The 23,278-nt window shown below is 40.9% G+C and overlaps 1 protein-coding gene across 1 annotated transcript in view; it reads left to right on the top strand.

Moving 5' to 3' along the window:
- Positions 1 to 23,278, top strand: part of ttc27 (tetratricopeptide repeat domain 27) — a 51,942-nt gene that overhangs the window by 7,510 nt on the left and 21,154 nt on the right. Inside the window, exons 3-9 of the mRNA XM_028007590.1 lie at positions 79 to 202; positions 3,353 to 3,496; positions 5,240 to 5,342; positions 10,392 to 10,550; positions 10,684 to 10,829; positions 13,057 to 13,169; positions 20,590 to 20,656. Of these exons, the coding sequence (XP_027863391.1) occupies positions 79 to 202; positions 3,353 to 3,496; positions 5,240 to 5,342; positions 10,392 to 10,550; positions 10,684 to 10,829; positions 13,057 to 13,169; positions 20,590 to 20,656 (856 nt within the window). The remainder of the gene's footprint in view (positions 1 to 78; positions 203 to 3,352; positions 3,497 to 5,239; positions 5,343 to 10,391; positions 10,551 to 10,683; positions 10,830 to 13,056; positions 13,170 to 20,589; positions 20,657 to 23,278) is intronic.

Genomic DNA, 23,278 nt, shown 5'->3' with positions numbered 1-23,278 from the left:
ACTTGTAAAAGCTGTTTATTAAGTGAGCAAAGCCTTTTCTTAAAGCGGTGGTGAGTAACTCCTGCTGTTCTGTTGCAGGGAGCTTGTAGTCTTGGCCATGGCCGTCTCCTGTCTCCACCTGTTCGCTCAGAGCAACTGGACCGGACCTCCACTCTCTCTCCACATGTGGGACCGGCTGCCTTCGGCTCTGCTGTCCTCTCAGGTACGACGCCGTTCTGTTCTGGCTCCTCATCTTATCCTTCCTTGTTGTTGTTGTGTTTCCACTCGGCATTAAACATGAAACCGGATTGGTGGAGATTTATTTACTGGATCGACAGCAGTGAGTCTTAGAAATATGAAAGCCTTCAGATCACACTTGCGTTTGCTGTCTACTGTTTACTGCTGGCTTACTGAATTTAGTTTTCATAACTTTGTTTAATTTTAGCTAGTGGTGGGACTTGATTAAACCATTTTAATTGAGTTCATTACAGGGTCTGTAGTTAGTCAATTGCAGTTAATCGCATTTTAATCAAAAGCTATATATTGATAAAATAAGCAACATTTTCAGTTTAAAACCTGTTTTTGCAGATAAATTGTTGAATAAATAGACATACTGTATGAGCTCAATAATAAAGTGCTTCAGGTTCTTCAACCATCAGATTGGTGCAAAGTACCATTCTAGCCATCCAGTGTTCCAGGAATCTCTGATCGTTCCAGTCTCTTTAGAAATGTGGGCTGTGGACATTGACATTAGGGACGTCTGTGCTGCTGCAACATGTTTAGCATTGAGATGCTATTTCTCCTTTTAGCACAACTGTCTGGAACACAACAATAGTCTTTCCTAGAGTCCCAAAAATGAATCCCCAGCGGGTCAAGAGAAGTGGCTTTGTCATCTGTCGCTGTTGTTCACTTGTGCGTCTGATTTACAGGTGTACCAGAAACTCAATACAATGGTTCCAGCTTGAAACGTTTGTGTGCAACAAAATATAGCTCCTCTTGAACATGCGTATGGGGGAATATTTCTGCCATAATTCGAGTACGGATGTAGCCAAAGTGTGCAGGACTTGATCATGACGAATGTGCATGAACTACACAATCACCAGGGGCTGCAGATCCATCAACAAGTTCTGAGAAAGCTTTTCACCAGCCAAAGTACAAAATACGGTTAGATAAATAAGAAAAAGATAGCCCCAGATGGACACATTGCACCTTGGCTGTAAATATCTCTCCAGTGAAAATGCATCAGAAACTTTTCACATTAATGTCACAGATGGCAGGAAATATAGATACCGGTCACAAGCACATCTTCTGAACTTGTCTTCTGGCCGGTTGGTGATTTAACATATTTTTTCATGGGCTGGATCTTTTGGCTTAACATTGTTTCCGTCATCAAGGCAGTAAGGCAGTCCCTCATAGACAAAAAAATAAAAAATATCGCTTTTAATAAAACAACTGGTGAAGGACGTATCATCGATGAATTTGCCCAATCTTAATGGAGAGCCCAACACACCACCTGCTCTGTAAGACCTGCCAGACCGATCAGCAGGATGATGGCTGCTGCAGCAGACCTGGCCTCCAAAATCAATCACACATATTCTGAGTTTTCAGGACATGTGTGTGCATCGCTCCACAGAGAGCGGAGCGATGCAACAGCTGCTGGTGAGAGTTGGTTGCTTCCTAAGCACGACAAGGAAATAAGTTGGTTTTGAAATGGAAGTGTGATTTCATGCCGTCACTGACCATACAGTCTGGACATGGCCTTGACCCAACCATGAGAGCAACACCAGTGTTGTGAACACGTCAGATCTGTTCATTCCACCTCCTCAGCTTTATTATCTGCTTTGTTTGCTAAGTCCAAATTTTTCCGTGGATATTTAATCCAGAGTTTTCAGAGACAGATGTAGGACGCCGGCGATCTGGAGACACAGGACAGGTTCCCAGCAACGAAGCCTCTCCTGGGTCCTAATTACAGAAGCTTTCAAGGTATTGCTTCCTCAGAGAGCCTCACATCCAGGCACGCCGTAGCAGTTATCACGCTCATATGTTTAGCATCCGTGATTTATGTACCGTAACACCGGCTGTTTCCAAGCAACCACCAAGACATAGATGACGGCACAGGTGAGACGGAGCACCAACATAGGAGGGCATCTCTCATGTTTACATTCAGTAGTTATGTGTACGTAACCAAGACGATTGCTTCTAATAGGAAATATTTTTTCTTTTGAGAGTTTAAAGTCCAAATCCTTCCACAGATTCCCAATCAGTTTAAAACTCCTGCTCTAAAATCTTAATACTTCTTCCACTCAGATCAAACATTTTGTCCGATTGAAAGATTACTCTAAACCTAAATCTGCCAAGGGTAGGATTAATTTTGGAGCTTTGTTATGAACTTCATGTTAGGGTAATAAAATACGTTTTTCTGAATGTCTTTTAGAAGTTTTCACACAGCGGCCGCTTTAGCTCTCAGAAGATTTCTCTCCCTTGCAGGAAGTGCTGATAGTACTCCAAAACTTTGTGTCTTCTCAAGACTTATCCAGACTGAGGTCTGGATAACCACCTGGCAGGCAGGCGGTCTCTGTCATGTAGATCATTATGGCTTTCATATATCAACATAATATCTGAACTTTTAGCATTGCAGTATTTACAAAGTAAAGCCAACACTATCATATCTGCATTAGGGCAATTATTTTTGTTCTCAATTAATCGTTCTGACCTTTAATCAAATGCAAAACTTGGTACATTCTGCAGATTTTTCATTTAAGCTTTTTTTTTTTTTTTTTTTTTTTTTGGCACAATTTTTTTTCTAAAACTATGGCATTTAAGGAGTTTTGGGTAGAACATATTTACAGACAAAAGTTATTTTTTTTTATCTTGTATGAAAAATCTTTATATTTTCTGTACAGTTTTGCTTACTGCTCTTGAGTGTTTTGCTCTTTCAGCAAATTGCCTTTTTTTGAGTCTATACAGTCCAGCTAACAATTAGTCAATTACTAAATTAGTTGGTGATTATTTTAATAATCAACTTATCATGATTAATTTGATTAATCGTTTCCGCCCAAATCAGCATACATTCAGTGATAACTCTAATATCAGCAACTGTTGGAAAACATTAACTTTCTTACATTGAAATTCTTTTTGGCTAAAGAAATTTTCTAAAAAGTATGTAATTATTCTGGAATTTAGCAAAAAGGTAATCTGAATTAATGTCAGATGGTGAGGAAAAAAAAGGTGCATTACATATCTGCTGTCAGCCATTTCTTGATGATTGTAAGAGTTTAATTACTAATTTCAGACCAATTTAGTGACAGTTCTGCATGAGGGTGATAAATCATAACACTTTTTCCTCACCTCTTTTTGAACATATTTTTTCTAGAGTCCCCAGTTGTTGACGGAGGCGACCCTCTCCAGCCTGCTCCTCGACGGCGAGTCAGTGTACAGCCTAGTGGTCAACCCCTTCCTGCTGCTGCTGGCCAGGGTCATTCTCACCAAGTGTGCTGCCAAAATGGAACGCCTTCAGGTACATCAGATTTTCTCTCACCTCATAACTGAAGCATCCGCGCATCCTTACAAAGTCTTAAAAAGTTGTTCAATTAATCCATCTTAAATTAAAGTCTACAAATGTCTTCAGTACATGAACAAATATAAGTTGGCCTTAAAAACATGTATCACAGACCTTAAATTTTGACAGGACAAATTAATCCCGTATATATTGGAGTTTTTTTTCTTGCGGGACCTTTCTATGGTTTTCTACGAGTTCCAAAATCATTGGTAGCGTTTCCACACACAGCGCTTCTATTTTTGTATTAAATAATAACGAGTCAGAGTTTCCACCAGACCTGCTAAGCCTGGTGGTGGGGGCACCACAGCTGTCCACCAGCCGCCCACCATTTGTTTTGTGTTTAAATTCTTTTTTTAAACATTTAAAAAATTCCAACGTGCACAATAAGCCATCATAATTTGTAAATAATAGCGTGAGACCAATTGGAAGCGCAAGGATAAAAAACACTATTTAAAATAAACAACAATGCTTATCCTGGTGGGGGATGGCAAGTAAAGCCTGGTGGCCTGCCAGGGTTATAATACACTGGACGAAAGCTGGCAGTTTCAAAGCTGTTGTGTGTTTTGGAATCTCGAGGTTAGATTCATTTTAGAAGATAATGTGTCTGGAGTCATTCTGATCAGCCTTTTGTACATCTAACCAACTATTAGGTAGCTAAAAATTGAATGCAACAGTAGAAATTCTGGATCCATCTCTGCATTCCACGGAAAGAGAAGCTGTATAACAGGAACTAGCCGTTAGACTGACGCCAGCAGACGTTTTGCCTCAGAAGCCGACATCATCAGCTGAATCTGGACACCCAGAAAGCCCATTTATTGTTTGGTGATTTAGTCATAAAAGACTCCTTAAATGCTAATGCCCTATAAGAGAGCTAACTACCAGCCTTGTTCCCCAGATAGTGGGGTGGGTGAGCTGGCCTAGTTTTTCTTCTCCTCATCTTCAGCTGATCATCTCTCCTCCTGTTCTCTGCCGAAACACGCAGGCCGTGTTCGGACGCGGCTAATTGCCCCTTGAGCACACTTGGCTGGCCTGCATGTGTGAATACAAGCTGCGGGACACTGATTCAGCGAGACAGACAATTAAAGGTTCGTGCAGCCATGCTACAGAGGATGTGCTGCGCCTATACTGGAAGATGCAGCAGGCACCCGCAAAATGACTCGCAAATAAGATTTGACACGGTTCGGTTCCTCTCCTCTAGTGCTGAACAAGAGCAGGGGGGCAGAAGGAGAAAGCGTTGACTGGCTAAGAGACATTGGCTGTTCTTTCTGTTGTAGTCAGATGGAAAAAAGCAAAGCAGTTTGCTGTTTTAACTGCGTGTTCAGCATTTTCCTCCGGCATGCATCTTTGTGTTTGCTGGCGTTTCATTTGTGCTGATGGGGCCTGAAGATCAGCGTGTCCAGGTGAACTCTGAGCCGAATGCGTGTCAGTTCCAAACACTGCCTCGTCTTCTGGCCTCGCAGCCTTTCACGCCTTCTGCAACGCTGGCACTTATTCCACACGGTTTTCAAAATAATCCAGGACATTTGAACATGAGGCTGTATTGTCGGAGCATTAAAGGGTTGATATAAAACCAAGTCACCAGTGGTGGTAGTTGAATGCATCGGTCTTTAGGACTTATCCCAGCGTTTTTGACTTAAACAAAAAGAGTCCATTTAAATAGAAGTTTGAAGATGGCTGACCTGATCTGTTTCTGGGTTGCAGCTCCTGCCCTGGTGGACTCTTCGTTACATCAACCTGCACCAGCAAATCCTGGAGGCTCGCTCTCCACAGCTCCTCAGCTTGGCCCACTGCTGCATGGACAGAGGTCTGTAGAAGCTCCGCTCTTCTTAACACGGTCCAGCTTTGGTTTCCACTGGGTTAGGGTTAGCTGTGCATATTAAGGTACATTTTGTGTTTAAACTATTAAAATAGGCAAATCTGGGCATTATTAGATGGAGTCTCGGAGTACCGGTGGTCCACCGTGCTAAAGGATTTTGGAGACCCATAACCCGGATGTCCAAGAATTTGTATTAAATCCTTTATTGCCCCTCAGCAGGGAATTTGACTGTGTAGACAAAAAAGTCAGAATGCATACTGACATGACAAATTATTGCAAGCAATTGGAACAAGTTCAGTCACAAAAAGGTACAACAAAATGAGGTGGGATTCTGTGGCAGTATAAGTTAACTGAGATAATTACAAACTGCCATTTAAGATGCCATGTGGGATACGGCTGATTGATATCTGAAACTAAAGAAAATGTGCAGCTGTAAAGAAGAGCCGCTGCTGGATTACGTCACTGTTTGCACGGACCAAATATCTGATGAAGATGGTTGTTTTTGCTGTATTCAACAAAACCCAAATGCCTCTAAATGTGCACAACACACAAGCTCATAGTTTTACTCACAAGAGAAATTATTCCTGTCTGAAAGCATTGCCAAAAGTGTTGCATTGTGAAATATCAATGAGGGAATGAATAATAGACACTGAACACTGTGTCTGTGAGTCAGACACCTCTATTAGGAGTTATGGCTGGAATTGTGGAGATTCTCTAGGGGTCAGGGGAAAAGTAACTTTCTTTGGAAGGACAAATCCTTTCTGTTACGATTTCATGGCTGCTCTCTGACCTGGGGCATTCTGCATGAAGGAATCAGTCCAGAGACATTTTCTTCTGTCTGTGCTTCACTTCCTCATCTGTGTTCTCTTCCACCAACTCCACTACTTACTGGTTAAGGCTACCCCATCACTGGCTGTAGTGGAGTTATGTTGGAACGGGGTTTCCCCCAGTGTATTATTATTAGCCTGGCGGGTCACCAGGCTTTACTTGTGCCCCCACCAGGCTAAGCATTGCTTATTTATTCAAGTTTTTTTTTTTTTTAATGTTTGCATTTTTTAAGATTTTATAGTTGGTGTTCAGGTGTTAATCTTCCAGTCTTTCAATAACGCATAATCATCAAGTGATATTTTCAAATTTCCTGTCAACTTTGCCCTAGCGCAGAATGGCCGTGAGGATGGCCACTCTGCACCGCAGTGGCAAGTCGGCAGTGGATGCCAGCAGAGAAATGCCGCTAGCTGCTAAACTAGCTCATCACACTTGCTGTTATCCATAGCCCTTCTTCTTCCTACTGGCCACAAAGTGTGGGAAATGTAGGAAGCGATACATTGACTCAACTATGAAAACTCAAACATCCCCAGACAATGTGCATGGCTCCTAGAAGTGTGTGAACCCACTGGCCCAAAGGGATTTAATACATTCACAGCGAATTGATATTGAATTGAAGAAAAATTTAATGCAGTACATCGATTACTTTTTTTCTTTTACCCACGCCTATTTATGTCTTTGGTATAGAACTGAAGTATTCAGGGAGCCAGCTTGGGATCCAAGTTAGTTCCTGTACTTACGATTTCCTTTAGTGTCCCATCAAGACTGTTGTTAGAGCACATTTAAAACATTTTGTTGACTTTTCCACAGTTGTTGTGATGCTGGTTGGATTAAAACCACACAACCTCCTGAGGTTTGCTATTGTTTAATATGATGTAACGGTTAGCAGTAGTAAAGAAGGAGCAGCATGTGCTGGATATAAAAATCCTGTGAGGAGAGAGGTGTGGAGGATGCTGTGGGAAGCTGCTGCACTGTGTGCCGTAGCTGTCATCATGTCTGGCTCGCTTTAGATTGGTTTGGTGCTCTGTGTGGGTAAGGTGCTGCTGAATTCATTCCCTCAGCTCTTTTTAATCACAATGTCTATTAGCAGTTGAACAGTTTTAATTAACTGATGTTTGAATGTGCTGCTGCTGCTTTAGTTTAACCATCATTAGTAGAATCAGTTTCTCTTCAGCGCTCAAGATCTTGTTTATTTCTTGTCTAGTTGCAAACTTTTGAGTGTTTTTCTCTTCTTTTTTTTTTACTATTGTTTTTAAGCAATCGATAATTTATGCCTGTTGAGACATGACACTTTCAAACAGGTTGATAGTTTGTTGTGTTATCCAGGCATTAACATGTTTCGTTGAAAATATATTCTCATTTATATAGAAAAAATCCAGGTGGTGCTCTCATGAGAAGACTAAAAAATGGTAGTCCACATCTCCATACTTGACTACAGCTACAAGCTGTTTCTCAGTTTGTGCTTTATCATGTAACTATATGGTCATTATCTATATTCTCAACCTGTCCAGAGAAGATTTTGATTGATTTTAATACTTCACATCTTTCTGAATTATTACCTTTACATGCATCACCTTCTCCTTAAGCTTCTTACTGATGCTCTGGGAGCCTGTTCCAGAGCAGTGTGGATATCTTGTCCCTCTTATAGCTGTCTAGTGTTTCCCATGGGGAACAAGATGTTGGGAGTAGAAAAAATTGATTTTATTGACAGATATGTTTTTACGATAAAACATACAGAATGGTAGAATGTTTTTTTTACATGCAGTGCCAGTGAACTGTGATGTTTGGAAAGACTCTGCTGTTTTGAGTTGAACAACCAGTGGCATCCCGAAGTACATCACACTGTTACTGAACATGGTTTGCCCTTTAATTATGTGGCGCTCCGTACTTTGGACAATACAATGTCGTTTGTTGCCAACAACGCCACCCGGGGTTTTCACCCAGGAATTATTAAAGGGACACAGGTCCGGTTTTGCAAAGAAGCGAGACAGGCCTCAAGACAATAATAATTTATTATGACAGAGTAAAAAAAATACCTGTATCTGAACAAAAAGAAAATTCACTAAACAGATCCAAATAGGCTTACCGGTGGATACAGCCAGGGCCTGGATGGTAGGCTCCAATGCAAAGAAATCAAAACAAACACCCGTGGAGTCACTCACTCCTTATAATTCCCTCCACCTATTGGTATTGATCACCACAGTCACACCAAAAAGGGACGCCGCATCCAGGGCCCGAGCGCACCACCGGCAGTCTAGAAAATAAAAATAAGAGAAGACAATTTGTTAAAAATACAGGCAATAAAAGAAATAAAAATGTCAAAATAAACCCATAAAATCCCTATGCTCGACGGCACAGCAAAATGAGCAACCCAGTCCAATCCAATCCGAAATGAATGCGATCAGCCGCTCCTTGTTTCGAGTTCGGAAGAGGGGGTGGGGGGCGTGTCCCAGGCAGCCGGTCTCCCTCTCGCAACCGCTAAATAAGCAGTGACTTGGTGCAGGCAAAGCAGCAGCGGTGTGTGGCAGTCGAGATTCCAATTAGCAAGCTCTCCACACTTGCACCCAAATGGGAACGCTCAAATGTTGGCACTGTTTTTGCAGGAACCACCTCACCCACAATCAATGTGGAGGTAAATACGCCCGTCCGTTCCTGTACTCAGCGCACAGACAGCTCAACACGGAAGCGTGGTGTGTCAACAGCAAACAACGTCAGACTGGAGCTCACCTCTACTTTTATACTGGGCGCCCTCTGGCGCTATTGGCCCGCTTGCAATCACCCTGCCAGCAGGTGCAGCCTCCACCTCTTCCTGCCACATTCAGCTGAAATCAAGTGTGTTTTTCTTTAGTAAAATCCATCCACTGCATCGTTTTCTTGCTTTCTAGTGATGGCACACACGCACACACACCCTGCAGTGAGTCATTCCCTTCAATGTGAAAGCGGCAGCTCTAAAGGTGACTCTGACGTCTTGCACGTAAATCTATTCCTGTGACTTTGTTAGATCAGAATCAGGAGATCTCGGGCTGAGTTAGATTTTGTGGGCCTTAAGTTTGAGCATCAAAGCCTATACAGCTTTAAGCAATAGATAATGTATGTCTGTCTGTCTTTGTTGCATGTCATGTAAATGTCCAGAATTATTTCATTAAATTAAGATAGGGGGGTAGGATTAATAAGTGTTCACTTCTTCCTACTCCTTTTCTTTTTTCTTTTTTTTATCGCCCCATAAGGGGTCTTTTTTGTGGGCTCTGGTGTCCCTTTTTCAAAGTAGGCTGACAGGAAAGGGGGAAGGAGAAGAGGGAAGACACGCGGTAAACATCGTTGGGTCTGGGAGTCGAACCCGCAACAGCCGCGTCAAGGCCACGTTGCTTCTGTATGTGGGTCGCGCTAACCCCTCCGCCACCACGGCACGCCTCTTCCTACTCCTTTTCAAACAGGAAAATAATTGCAAAGAAATTATTTTGTTTTTGGTTATGTATGCACATGTTTTCTCTGTCCTACTTATTGCTTGTTTTTTAAAATCTGTTTGAAATAAATAAATAAATAATTTTTTATTTTTTTTGTACAAAAGTTAGCTAAAATGCTATCAATACCATGTTGACTAAGATGGTCTTACACCATTTCAGCATCAGATTAGCTAAGATGCAATTTTTAGCTAAAATGCTAATGTTAACGTGGGAGCTATTACTAGTATGTTAATCTACAGTAGCATAATCCTAGTATGGAAACAGCAAGGTATAAGTTAAAATAAGCTAAAATGTTCATCTTAGCTCGAATGCATGGGGCTATCAGTAGCAATGCATGGGAGGCGGTGCATTGTCTTGATTCAACCCCAAATATCTAATTTTTGATGAATTATCCCATTGCTCTGTGCTTTGTCTCCTGAGGAGAATTTCTTTGTCTCAGTTGAAAGGAGTGAATTTTTGATGAGGTTAGAAGGAAAGAAAATGAAGTAAATGCAGCTTTTGAGGAGGTTGTTGCGGTTGTAGCTTTCCTTCTCTACGCTGCAGCTCCACTCTGCTCACATGGCTTGTGTTTGTAAGAAACACCAAGACAACAATTGATCCTCACAGGTGTGACAGAAATTTGCAGTGTGCCACATGAACAAGAAAAATACCTCATAGAGAATAGTGGATTTGCTGTTGTTCAGTATGGTCCTTGTACAGAGCATTGATTTATAGCATTCTTAGAAACATAATTCTGTTTCTTTTCCAGTGCTGAAATGCCAGTCGGCGTTGTCAGACCAGAGGAGCCTGGCTATCCAGTTCCACCTGGAGTGTGCCTACATCAGTCTGACCTACTACGAGTACGGGAGTGCCAAGGAGCACATCAACACGGCCAAGGAGCTTTCCGGGCTCCACATCAACATGACAGGTGTGTGAGATACTAGTTGAAAATATGAGTGTTGTGTGATAGAAATCTACTCTTTAATAATGTGGTGTTCTTAAGAATATTTGGTCATGTTGAGGTTGAACTCTTTTTCTTGATCTGATGCCGTTTAATCCAGGTGCTCTCGGGAAACGGACCCGCTTCCAGGAGAAGTTTTTGGCTCAGCTCCTCCTTGAGGTGAAAAGGCAGGAGGGAAAGGAGGAGGCTGATCAGAGAGTCAGCGAGACCAGTCCCACTCCGACGCCACAGGCCAGCCTACCCAAAGTAGGAACAGTCTCTATCTTCATAGCGCAACAGTAGCTTTTGTCTGGTTGAGTTCCTTAGCTTGGCTTAACAAATGCTTTACCTATTTTAGACTTCAGTTCTTATTGAAAAGTTTCAACTGTTTGCAGTTTCTGTGCAGGCTGGAGCCTCCAGAATAATCTAGTAATTGACACACAATCACTCATGAGCATTTGGTTTGGGAATCAGCGTTGGAACGTATCACGTCAGCGTGAAATGAAATTATTTTTGTGTGAAGGTCCTACCATCAGTTGACAATGTTCATCTGAACTGCTGAAAGAGTTCAGATGAACAGAAGTAAACTCAATCGCATCAACTTAATAAAACTCAGCAGTTAGCGATTTACCTTTCATCAAAGGCACCAGAACACCATTCACTTTATAACTCACATGGCCTTCACATCAGCCAGGGAACAAGGCTCGACATATAGGAATTGACAGTTTAAGACGTTTAAGCACATTTGTTGATAAATGTACTTAAACATTTAAGTACAATCACTATAAGTATTTATAGTGATTGTATGCTATGAATGCTAAAGTTGTGCTTCTTCAAATTCTCTGCCAGCCCAATGAAGGATCTGGCCTTTTAGGACTAAAACATTAATTCAACTAATAGTTCTTCAAATCTCCTGCCAAGTTATTGTTAAAGAATTTGTGGTTGATGGTTTAATATTTGTCTTTTAAATATTTTCAAATGTATTTAATGGTTGCTGGGCTGTGTCCCGAGAGGTCTCAGACTTACTGCTTTCCTCCAGTTCGTTTTCTTTTTTTGTTAGTGCTTAAATTTATCACGCTTCCATTAAGAAGGGAGGGACAGTAAATGGACTCAATCAAGACTGTCATTAGCCTGAGCTCAGTGACTCATTTTATAATGATGGGAGGAGAGAAGAGAAGCGGGTCTTGTGTTCATCATTGAGCCAGAACCCCAGCAACCAGGGAGGGGCTCTGTCTCTTGGTCTGACAGGACTTTGTAATCCTAACTGATGCCCCATTGTCACCTTGTAGACAATTTTCTAAGGGCAGGGGCGACGTCAGCGTTTGGAGCAGTTTAACAAAAGCAATCTGAAATAAAAGAAACAACAGTCCCTTTCTGGCCTGTGATGCATCATACTGCAGCGCTGTGAACAAGGTCTTCCCTCATATTTTCATCTTTTTGCTTTTTATCTCTCTTAGATGTTTTTGATAATCAAACCCATGTTAACATTGGACCACTACAACCTGAACAAATGCAAAGTGTAGTTTTCAAAGGATTATTTAATATTTGTAACAGGGTTTCCCCCAGAAAACGTCGTAAGGCTGGTGCTTGAGGCACTAGGGCAGTCATGCAGAAGTTCGCTGTGGTTTTGAGTTAAAACATGTTTATAGTTGAAGGGAAGTTTGAAAATATCACTTGATAATTATGTGTTATTGAAAGTAATGCCTAAACTCCAACTATAAAGTCCTAAAGAAAAATCAATTGTTAAAAAACAAACTTAAATAAATAAACAGGTATAGCCTGGTGGCCCGCCAGGCTTGTAATACACTATTGGAAGCCCTGCAACAACAATAAGAGCCTGACTCAAATCTACTTAAGGAAAACTCAACCTGGTGATCACTAGGAATTCAAAAATATTCACTGGACTAACAGAATGGAAGTGGAACATTTTGAATGGTGCACCCTACATCTTTTTACAGCGGTTTAAAAACTAAAAATGTTCTGCCTACAATCAAGCAGTGGGGTGGTGGTTCCATTAACCATGAATTCTTCTCTCTAGCAGAAAATCCTGAAGAAGAATGACTATCTGATGGCATTAAGCTCAGACTGCTCAAGTCTTCAACACAGCAGCAGCAAGTCCTGCCTTAACACCCAGAAACATTGGTGTCCCATCACATGTGAATTTGTGTTGATGCCTCTGATTTATTGTCCAGCTGTTTGCCCATAATCTGGCATGTCAGAACCAGGACTAGCAGAGAGACAGATTATTATATATATATATATTTTTTACAAAATCAATACAATTAGAAGACTAAACACTTAATATTCTGTATGTTCCACATCAGGCTTATGCTGACTTTATGTCCTGATTTCTTTATATGTAATACATTTTTCTTCTTGTTGTGCAACCCTTGCCATCCTATGCTATGCATTGCAAAAATCAATCTTCTCTCACATCCCGTAGTTTTATCAGACGTGGACACGTGTGACTGGAGGTTTTTGTTGTTGTTGACAGGATTACCATCTGGACGATGACACGCTGCTGGATCGGATCACTTTAGCTGAGCCCGATCTGTACCAGCTGCCTGACCTGAGTGCTGAAGAGCAGGCCCTCGTCCTGGGTGTGTGGTAGGTCAACTCCCCCGACCCTTTCTTTGTGTTTAAAATGTGACCTGGCGCCTGGTGATTATAGGCCTACTTAATGTTGATCTGGACAGAATGAAATAAGTGCAGAACTGTCGGAGTGTAAAACCTTTGAAGCGTTTCTCGCATCAATCTTTATAGAAAGGTTCTCTCTGTTCAATCGGCTGCTGGAGGAATTTCTTCCACCTTCAAGTGAGTCTTTGAACTGACTCTGAGAGACGAGCGTCTCTTAGCAGTATGTTCTTTTTGTACAGTAATCACAAGTTTCTGTTTCACTTATCGGCCATATATATATATTTTTTATTTTAAATTGTAGGATTCAAAGCAGATAGTTTTGTTCAATGTTTATTTTTGATTTTGGTTTTGTTCAACTGTAATAAAACATTCATGGCGGTTCCCCCAAGAAAACTTAGCGCGGTGGTAATCCATCAGTTGCTCCGACGTGTTTTTACGTAAAAAATATGAAACGTTGACAGGAAATTTTGGAAATATGACATTACCAACAAAAAACACACAACAGTGGACTAAATAAAACTAGTCCTTCTGTAGGTTGTGTATATATATAATCAAACGCCACTTTTACTGATTGTGAAAATTGGGTTGAATGTCAAACCAAACTTTGTTGTTAAACTGGGTGTGATTAGGACAGGAGCAGAGTTGTAGATCTATGTATTTTCAGGGATTTTCAAAAGATCAGGGATCTTCCGGTTGTTTCTGCTCTTACAGTGTTCTGATTGGGCAGCATGCCCTAAAATCTAGTGGCTGATCACTGATAAAATGATGATAAAATATGCGCGAAATAGGGGTGCACCGATTGTAGTTTTTTGGCCGATCACCGATTAACAATCTTTTGAAAATCCTAACTTTCCGATTTAGGCCGATACCATTTTTTAAATATATTGATATATGTTGCTTAATATATCAAGAAAGTTGCTGAAATTGGCAACAATGGGGTGACTATTTTTAACTGTAAATGTGCAGACATGACCTGGTCGGCCGGTTTGTCAGTCAAACCTCTCTCACAGGAGTAAAGAAAAGCACAGTGGTTGATTTTTAGACTTTTGTTGAGGTTGATGACATTGATGGATAAGATCAGCTTCACATGTAAAAATCGGGCGATCACCGATCTCCCACAATTAAGGAAATCGGTGCACCCCAGGCGTAAAACGTTAAATACTCCACCGTGTGTTCATATTCTCGTTGTATTTGCACAAAAAAAAATGGCGCATCACGGTTGTGGTTGTCTCACTACTGTTAAACAACCACAAGATTCTCCTTACTCAGAATCTTGTGGCTGTAGAAAAGATCAGTGAATAAGATCAGTCTCACCAATCGTCCGTCAACCACAGTAAAAGAAATCGCACCCTAAAACAAAGTAATGAAAACAAAATTCTCCCCACCCCAGATACCTCTTTACAGTTTTTTGTTTCTTTTTATAAATCTCTTTAATTTATTACATAATGTAAAAATACACCCGACATTGTTGCATCAAACATAAAAATTTTTCATAAGGATTTTTAACTTGACAGTATAATATTGGGTTATTTTGAAGAAGAAGCCAATGCAAATAAAGCAATCCTTCACTCTAATTTATTTTCATCCAGCTCTATACTTCGTTTTGAAGAAACTGATTGTTGTTGTCGCTATAACAACATGGACTGTAGGGTTTTTGTGATTCCATTAAAGCTGTATTTGTAATTGTGTGACGGGTGTTTACGTAGAGCAGTTCCTGGGACAGTGACCCGTCCATGACCAGAACCTGTTTACGGGCCCGTTTCCATTCATAACCAGGGTGACCAACAGACACTCAGTCTAGTACCAGAGCTCTGTACCTGTCGGTGATGAATTTCGTCGGCGCGACAGAGGCTGGATGGGTCAAGTGAAGGGCAACGCAGCAGTCAGTGAGATTGCAGGGAGATGATTGATGAGCAATGGGCCCTGTTTCAATTAAAGCCCTATCTGCACACCTGAATGTAGCTCCAAGGTAATGTCAGACAGGAGTAGATTAGACCTCTGAGTCCTCCAAAAAGCTACTCATCAGATTTATTTGTTTTATTTTTTTATTCCAGGCCCTATTTGTTATTGCTGGACCCAGGGAGCCTTGAGAACATGAACTGTCTCTTTCTCTGATTTATCCTCATGTTTATCATGATGATGTTGATGCAAAGCTCTCCAAACTTCAAACTGAAGTAAAGGTCAAGTGGAGGTGTTTGCTTATACACTACTGCTATGGTGTCCATCTATCCATCCATTTTCTTACACCCTTGTCCCTAGTGGGGTCAGGAGGTGCTGGTGTCTATCTTCAGCGAACGTTTCGGGCGAGAGGCAGGGTCACCCTGGACAGGTCGCCTGTATGTCGCAGGGCAACACAGAGACAAACAACCATGCACACACATACACACACCTAAGGAGAATTTAGAGAGACCAATTAACCTGACAGTCATGTTTTTGGACTGTGGGAGGAAGCCGGAGTACCTGGAGAGAACCCACCATGCACAGGGAGAACATACAAACTCCATGCAGAAAGACCCCGGGCCCAGAATGGAACCCAGGACCTTCTTGCTGCAAGGCAACAGTGCTACCAACTGCTCCACTGTGCCCTGCTATTGTATCTATTTATCTTATTACACAGTGCTCCAAATTATTATGCAAGTGATATTTTCTCAGATGTTCATAAATGATCAATGCAAATGATGGTCAGTATAATTTTCAAGTCATGAACTATTACAGTATAAATCAAATTTTACTGAACAAAGCTCCCCATGAGAACAGTATTTTTTTCAAAAATAAAAAACTCAACCTGCACAATTCTTGCTTCCATTGAACTTGTGAGTTTGTGGAAAGTTTCTGCTTGAATTTCTTTGCAGGATGTCAGAATATCTCCCCAGAGCTGCTGGTTGGATATGAACTGCATTCCACCCTCAGATCTTCTGCTTGAGGAAACTCCAAAGGTTCTCAATAGGGTTGAGGTCAGAGGTCAGAGGAGGATGGTAACCACACCATGAGTTTCTCCCCTTTTATGCCCATAGCAGCCAATGACCCAGAGGTATTCCTTGCAACATGAGATGGTGCATTGTCATGCATGAAGATGATTTTGCTACTGAAGCTCTTCTTTTTGAACCATGAAAGAAAGTGATCAGTCAGAAAGTCCATCTGCTTTGCTGAGGTCATTTTCACACCTTCATGGACTCTGAAGGGGCCGACCAATGATTCTCTCCTCATGATTTCAGCCCACAGCATGACTCCACCACCTCCTTGCTGACATCACAGCCGTGTTAGGACATGGTGGCCATCCACCACCAATCCACTACTGCATCCATCTGGACCATCCAGGGTTGCACAGCAGTCATCAGTGAACAAGTCTGTTTGAAAATTAATCTTCATGTACAGCTGGACCCACTGCCACCGTTTCTGCTTGTGACCTCTGGTTAGGGGCCCAATAGTAGGTTCATGCACCTCAAGCCTCTGGAGGTTCCTCCACCTTGAGGTTCCAGAGGCACCAGCAGCTTCAAATACCTGTTTGCTGCTTTGTAAGGGCATTTTAACAGCTGCTTTCTTAATGTGATGAATTTGTCTAACAGAAACCTTCCTCATTTTGCCTTTATCTGTACAAACCCATCTTTGTTCTGAATCAGCCACAAATCTCTTCACAGCTTCAGTTTTCATTAAATATCTAATGTTTTCATATCTTGTCATACGGCACTACACTACCTGATGATTTTCAGAGATTCTTTCTCTTTCCCATATAGCTTGAAACCTGTGGCCTGTTTAATAATGTGGAACATCCTTCTTAAGTAAATTTCCTTTAATTGAGCTCACCAGACAAACTAATCAACCAGCTCTCTGAAATTAATTATAGTGATTCAAAGAGCCCTGACACACAATACCATCTATAAATTTAATAGCACAACAAAAAATGTAATCTTTATGACACTTAAATCCAATTTGCATAATAATTTGGAACATGGTGTATTGTTGCCTAAACAGTAAACTGGGATGAGATTATACTTAATTTCAGGTGGTTGATACATGGTGGCCAGCCATTTAGCTGCCTTACAGTAACAGTTGAAGAACAGAACAGGATTCCCCATCGGCCATCTGACTGCTGCTGCGCAGTAGAGATGCACTGATCCGATAGTAATGTCTTTGTCAGCCCTGATGATGAAAAATAATTTAGCTCGGGTATTGGTGACAATGTGTTTCCAAACCATAAAGGCAGATCTATTCAGTCTAATTCTATCTTTTGTGCTCTGATCAACGACATGCTTTATTTTTTATTTTACATTATGTTTAGAATTTCCAATTTCGCTTTCTGAACCATCTGAAAGAAGGTTTGTTGCCGTTTGTTCTTACATGTTTGACCAAGGTAATCAACCTATTGTATTTGTCAGTTTCAGTTCCTTCATGATTTATTTTACATTGGCTGTTCTACTCCTAACTGCACTGCATCGGCAAATTAATGTTGTTGTTTTTACATGTTCGACCAAGCTTGTGAAGCAATTGGTATAAGTAAGTGCACTGTACTAGTGGAGAGTTATCAAACACATTTGTAATTCAGTAAATTTATGTCTGAATTACTGAAAATAAAAACATTTTAGGACAATTGCTTTTCAGATAATAAACCTCAGATTTTGGTATTGGCAGTGAAAAAAGTGGATCGGTGCAACACAACTATGCAGAGCTTTCAGCAGTTTTTATTTACTTGACGTGTTAAAAAAGTAGCCAGATTGGCTTTCGTGTTAATACAATATACTCTCAATAACATGTTGACAGTGTGAATATTGTGCTTTTTTGAAAATTGTTGTGATGATTGTTCACTAATGTCTCAGAGCCGTAGAAATGGCCTCTCCAGACAGCTGGTGCATCTGTTCTTGTTTCCCTTTTGATCGGGACATGAAGTCTTATTTATTCTTGTTTGTCTTTTTTCCTTCTGATTATTTTTGCTTACTTCATTTTGTGAGACATGAAGTAGGCATTGTTAGTTTATTGATTAGTGTATTGATTCTACAAATGTGACCTTGTTGTGGCTAGTGGAAGTGAACAAAGAAAATGACATTAATCACAATTGGTTGGTGAATTACAAAGAGGAGAGGGAGAACTTAGATAAATGTTTATTTGTCATTATTATCGTTTCTTATTTTTTGGATGAGGATTGGTAATTTGTTTGTATTACACTCTAACGTATTGTATTTATATTCAGTGTACCTTGAGAGACTGAAGGCTTCCACAGTGAAAACCAGAAGAGCTCTACAAGGAGAAGATACTTTTTACCAGCTGGATTATTCAGAATCATTCAAGATTTTCTTCTATCACATTTCTGATAATTCTGCTTGTCTTGGATAAAATGAGAAAAGCGTTTGTTTACTGTAGAGGTCATGATGGAGTCTATGAACCTGAAACATTACGTTAAAACAGAGATGTGTATGTGTGTGTGTGTGTGTGTGCTTTGTGTCTCTTTTAATCCCTTTCCCCAATTCCTGTCAGAGTTTCTGCGAACATATTCCACTTCTCACTCTGACTTTTCAGAGACAGAACTTCAGTTGAGCTTCATTATTCTTGTTGGTGTTAAAAAGAAACCTTTACTAAAAAATGGATTTCATTTAAGGTGTCAGGATTTGGAGGATTAGTTGGTAGAGATGGCAACGCATGGCGAGGCTCAGCATGAGCTGCTGGAACGATTCGCTCTGTTTATTGAACACACCGAGAGAGAGAGAGAGAGAGAGAGGGAGAGAAAGGAAAGAAAATGATTTTCCTCCTCTGTGGTACTCGGTCTAACTGAAAACCTGCAGATGATTTCAGCCTCTGGCTTTGTTAATAACACTGTAACAGCCTCTAGAACCCTTGGAGGATCCAGAAGGGAACTGAAGGACGTTGGAAACAGTCTGAAACTTTGTCTCGGACGACGTTTCTTATCTAAAAGCCGAGCTGGCTTCTTTTAGCAGCCTTCAGCTTAAACACAGCTGTGCTCCATCTTCATGCTCCTTCCTAAAAGAAATGTCTGATGTTTAGTTTCTCTGTCTTTCTTGTTTATTCATTCATTAGCCACCACTATGACAAAACTGTTACGTCAAAACCCTCCTATAACAAGGATCTCTCAAACAAAAGGGGAGTAGAATTGAGCGAAGTTGATGTACAGCGTTCCACGTAACGGTCGCCATGCATCAGACAATATGCCTCAAAAATGGCTGCATTGACATTTTCACGCTCATTTCTGCATTTATCTCTTTGCATGCGAGTGTGGGATATTCTTAAATCCCACACCTGCTCTCAGACGGTGTTCAGGTGTGTGTGACTTTCTCAGTGCAGCAGAGGAAACCGGGCCGGGTCAGAAAATTGCGATCATTCAGATTGTTTTTATTGTGCGTTCTGATGTACGTTCAAATCGAGGCTGACTGAGAAAAGTCATTTAGCTTCTGAAACTGGAGTTATTTTCAGAAAGCCGTGACATAGCTCTTGAGCTCCTGGATTTCTCAGGAGGGCTGTGGGGGTGTGCATGGATGTGTGTGTGTGTGAGAGAGAGATCAACTTTTAGCCTTTTGGATCAAACATTTCATAGCCTGACCACAAGATCAGAAGCAGCTCTTTGGTCTGGGCTGGGAATCTGAGGTCATGTTGCAGAAAACTGGAGGTTTTTTAGAATTGAACAGTTTTTTTCTTTACAAAGTTAATTTTATATTTTAAGGCATGTAATTATCAATTAATGTTCAAATCTGACAGAGCACTTAAAGGTGGAACACCTGCTGCTCCATATTATAATTCTACCAGCAGAGGTTTTTATTATTTTAATTTTTTGGAGTGCGAGTCCTTTCAACTGAAGACGCATGTCTTCTTGAACAGGCCACTGGGGGGCGCTGCACCGGGTTCCCGAACCACAGATGGGTCTGCGCTGGCTGGAGGAACGCTTGGGGAAAGTGTGTGACTTCATCCTGGAGCGGTTTAATGGATGTTCTGCAGTGTGATGACCTGATCTGGGTCAGAAAGCTCCAATACAGACAGAACCTGGCAGCACATCTGCATTTTGTTTCTCATTAGCACTGCAGAGTCTGTGGGAGAGGAACCATTGAGTATTTACCATGGTTTCACCACCACATGTGTCATTCACAGGGTTCAGCTAACACATGAGCTGCAGAGAACAGCTGGTCCTGAATTAGTCCTGTTATCATTTTTACAGCTAAATCGACAGCAAGTTTTGAACAGTGACCATTTACTTATGGAAACATGAATATTTGAACGTTTACTTTTTTTGGTCCTTTGCTCTTTCACTAATTAATTTATTGTTTCTCCATGTGTTTGCTCATGAATGAGCTTATTTTAGTTCACTCCTTCAGTTCTTCATTTCCTCATTGTTTCAGGTTGCAGAGCGGCTGGAGAGTTTGTCCTTCTGATCTATTCTGTTATCTTCCAGCACCGACTTTCAGAAGAACAATCCTGTGCACAAATTAACAGCAGAAGAACTGCTGGCATTCACTTCTGTAAGTTCTTTTACTGTTCTTTTAACTAGAGTGAATTGGTTCTCAATAATAACATTGACATAATTCTCTAAAGTGACTCAATAAAATGGGTATAAAACATAATGTTGATGCATGACCATGGTCGTGTTTCCATCTATGTTTTTTGTGCACATTTTGACGCCTCTGGTTAGAAAACGTTTTTATGGAAATGGCAAAATACAAAATTACTTTCTCATTTTTTCAAAACCGGTTTTGGGACTAAGATTTCTTGTGGATTATTTGAAAAAGAGCTTAAACTCTAAAGAGAAGATGGAAATACATTTGCCTACAATGTTCTGAACATTCCCATCCACTGTGCCTTACCAGAGGCACAGAACTCGGGAAAATTTCTAATTTGAGACCTCCAGTTCAGAGGAGTGGACTTTCCATTTCTGAGATGTATGGGCCGTGCTAGTTTGGAACCTCTACTTCTTGTTTATTTCAACCATGTGTAGCATAAACATGTAACGAAATCACGTTTTTTGCATAGCCTGGTTGATTTGCTCCAAACACATATAATTACTATTTCTCTCCCCCCCCCCCCCTTTTTTTTTTTGGCAACATCTTAAAGGTTTGCTTGAAATTTGCATGACTGTTGGATGGAAACATAGCTGGTCATGACACTGTCTGACACCAACAGTCTTCAGTCAGAGGCTTCTTTAGATTCATTGCCTAACTGACTGCTACCAGAGATCTTCAATATCTACGGCATCAGCATCCACAGCTCTTTTAATACTTTAATGATAGATGTTATGACATTCAAAAGTATTTTTGAAATAAACCGAACTAAACTGAATTGAATGTGAACTATCGTAGTTCCCATGCAGGAATGTGTGTGAAGTGGTTTACTTTTTAAATCTTTACTTTCCTGTTATTTTCTCTGTATTTGTAAAGTCAAGGTTAAAATTCTACGCAAGCTGATTTGGGATAAAGGAGGTAAAGGTGTGAGGCATCAGTCATCATCACATACTAAAACCCAACATTCTCTAATTAAATGAGCTGTTTGGCAAAGAAGGTGGAGAAAGACTCTGGGTTATTGGTTCAGTGACTCCAAATAATAACAGCCCAAAGCAGTCAAACTGGAACCAGCTTCCAACAGAAAGAGCACAGCTATTTCACAGAGCTTTGGTCAAGATCAGTCAATGTTTCATTGTTTTGCTCCTCCTTAACTTTGAGGCTTGAGATGAAACTGGAAGCCATTAAAACAAAGGCTACACACCACGGGCTCCGGAAAATGTATTCACAGGTTTCTTAGAGATCCAAAATGTTTTGCAATCATAGCCAGAAATTCAATGAAATCATCCAATTGCAAAGCATTGTTCTAGGTAACACCATCCTATGTGTCTGTCTGTGTTACTGTTGCACCAAGACTTATGGGAGGGGGGGGGGGGAGTCAGGCTTCACAGCTGGTTTAAAGGCTCAGCATCAGGGAATCAATATCTAATCAGTGAAAAGGCGAGCTCGATATGCTGCAGAAATGGGAAGCAGTTCAGGGCTACGCTGCCTCACAACAAATGCTACGCTGGGACAATAACATGATGAAAAGTGCTTTGGACACCACTCATGAATAGCAATTTGAGCTGGATAAAAAGCAGCCGTTGTTTCCCGACTGTGACCTGCTGCCTCAGAGCGCCGACAGTCTATTACTGAGAAGCACTTTTACTTTAGGCCATATATACACTGATCAGGCGTAACGATATGACCACTGAGATGGGAAGTAGGGGCAATATCGTTATGTATTGCCCAACTTTTCACTCACCATTTAGGGTTTTATTATTGGCACTAAATTTTTATGTCAGTAACCTCATTTGAAATACCTACAGAGAAAAAACATGTTCACCACTTATTTGTCTCCTTGGCAATTCAATGAACATTAACATTATTTATTTATTTTTTTTAAGTGTTAGTTTTCTCGACTGGCTTTGAAGCAGCAACTAACCAGTTGCTGTACTCTCAATGTGTCTGCCTCTGGTTTTTAACTTAGTTTTTCCAGTTAAGTTTCCAAAAAGCTAGCAAACAAACAATTTTAAATTGCTACCGGCTTTTTAAATGCTGTTTTAAATGAGCGTCGTCATCTGGCCCAACAAACAGTCTTCAGTAGCCGACCGTCATCGATGGCGGATGCTGTGTTATGAGTGGAAAGGAAAGCTGCTGCAGGCCAGGCAGCGGCTGGCTCTGTGAGCAGGCATCTTCCCAGCCTACATGTAGATCCAGGAATCTGCAGGCTGGTTAGATGGTTGTCACGTGGCTGGCCATCTACATCAGAGCACTTCTTCTGTTTCTGTGTCCTCCCCAGAATATAATACAATGTTCATTTCAACTTCATGCACTGCTCTCCAGTGTAATTCTGACAATGAGACCTGACTGAGGACAAATGCAGTTAAATGAGTTGGGTTTACAGAAAAAAACTATGCCCTGAATTAGAAAGGTTTGGATATATACTACAAATGTAAATGAATTGATTGTGATGGTCCGCGTTGAAAAGGAGTGACGGGAAGTATTTTGAAAAATTGGTTTTTATTTTAACTCAAAAGTCATATTTGCACTACAATGCCGAGCTTGTGAAAAAGGTCAAAGAAGCAAACTCTACTGGTGGCAAAAAAA

Source organism: Xiphophorus couchianus, chromosome 22 (assembly GCF_001444195.1).
Source record: "Xiphophorus couchianus chromosome 22, X_couchianus-1.0, whole genome shotgun sequence".
In the NCBI taxonomy this organism is placed as follows: domain Eukaryota; kingdom Metazoa; phylum Chordata; class Actinopteri; order Cyprinodontiformes; family Poeciliidae; genus Xiphophorus; species Xiphophorus couchianus.
This window is presented reverse-complemented; position numbering and strand designations above follow the sequence as displayed.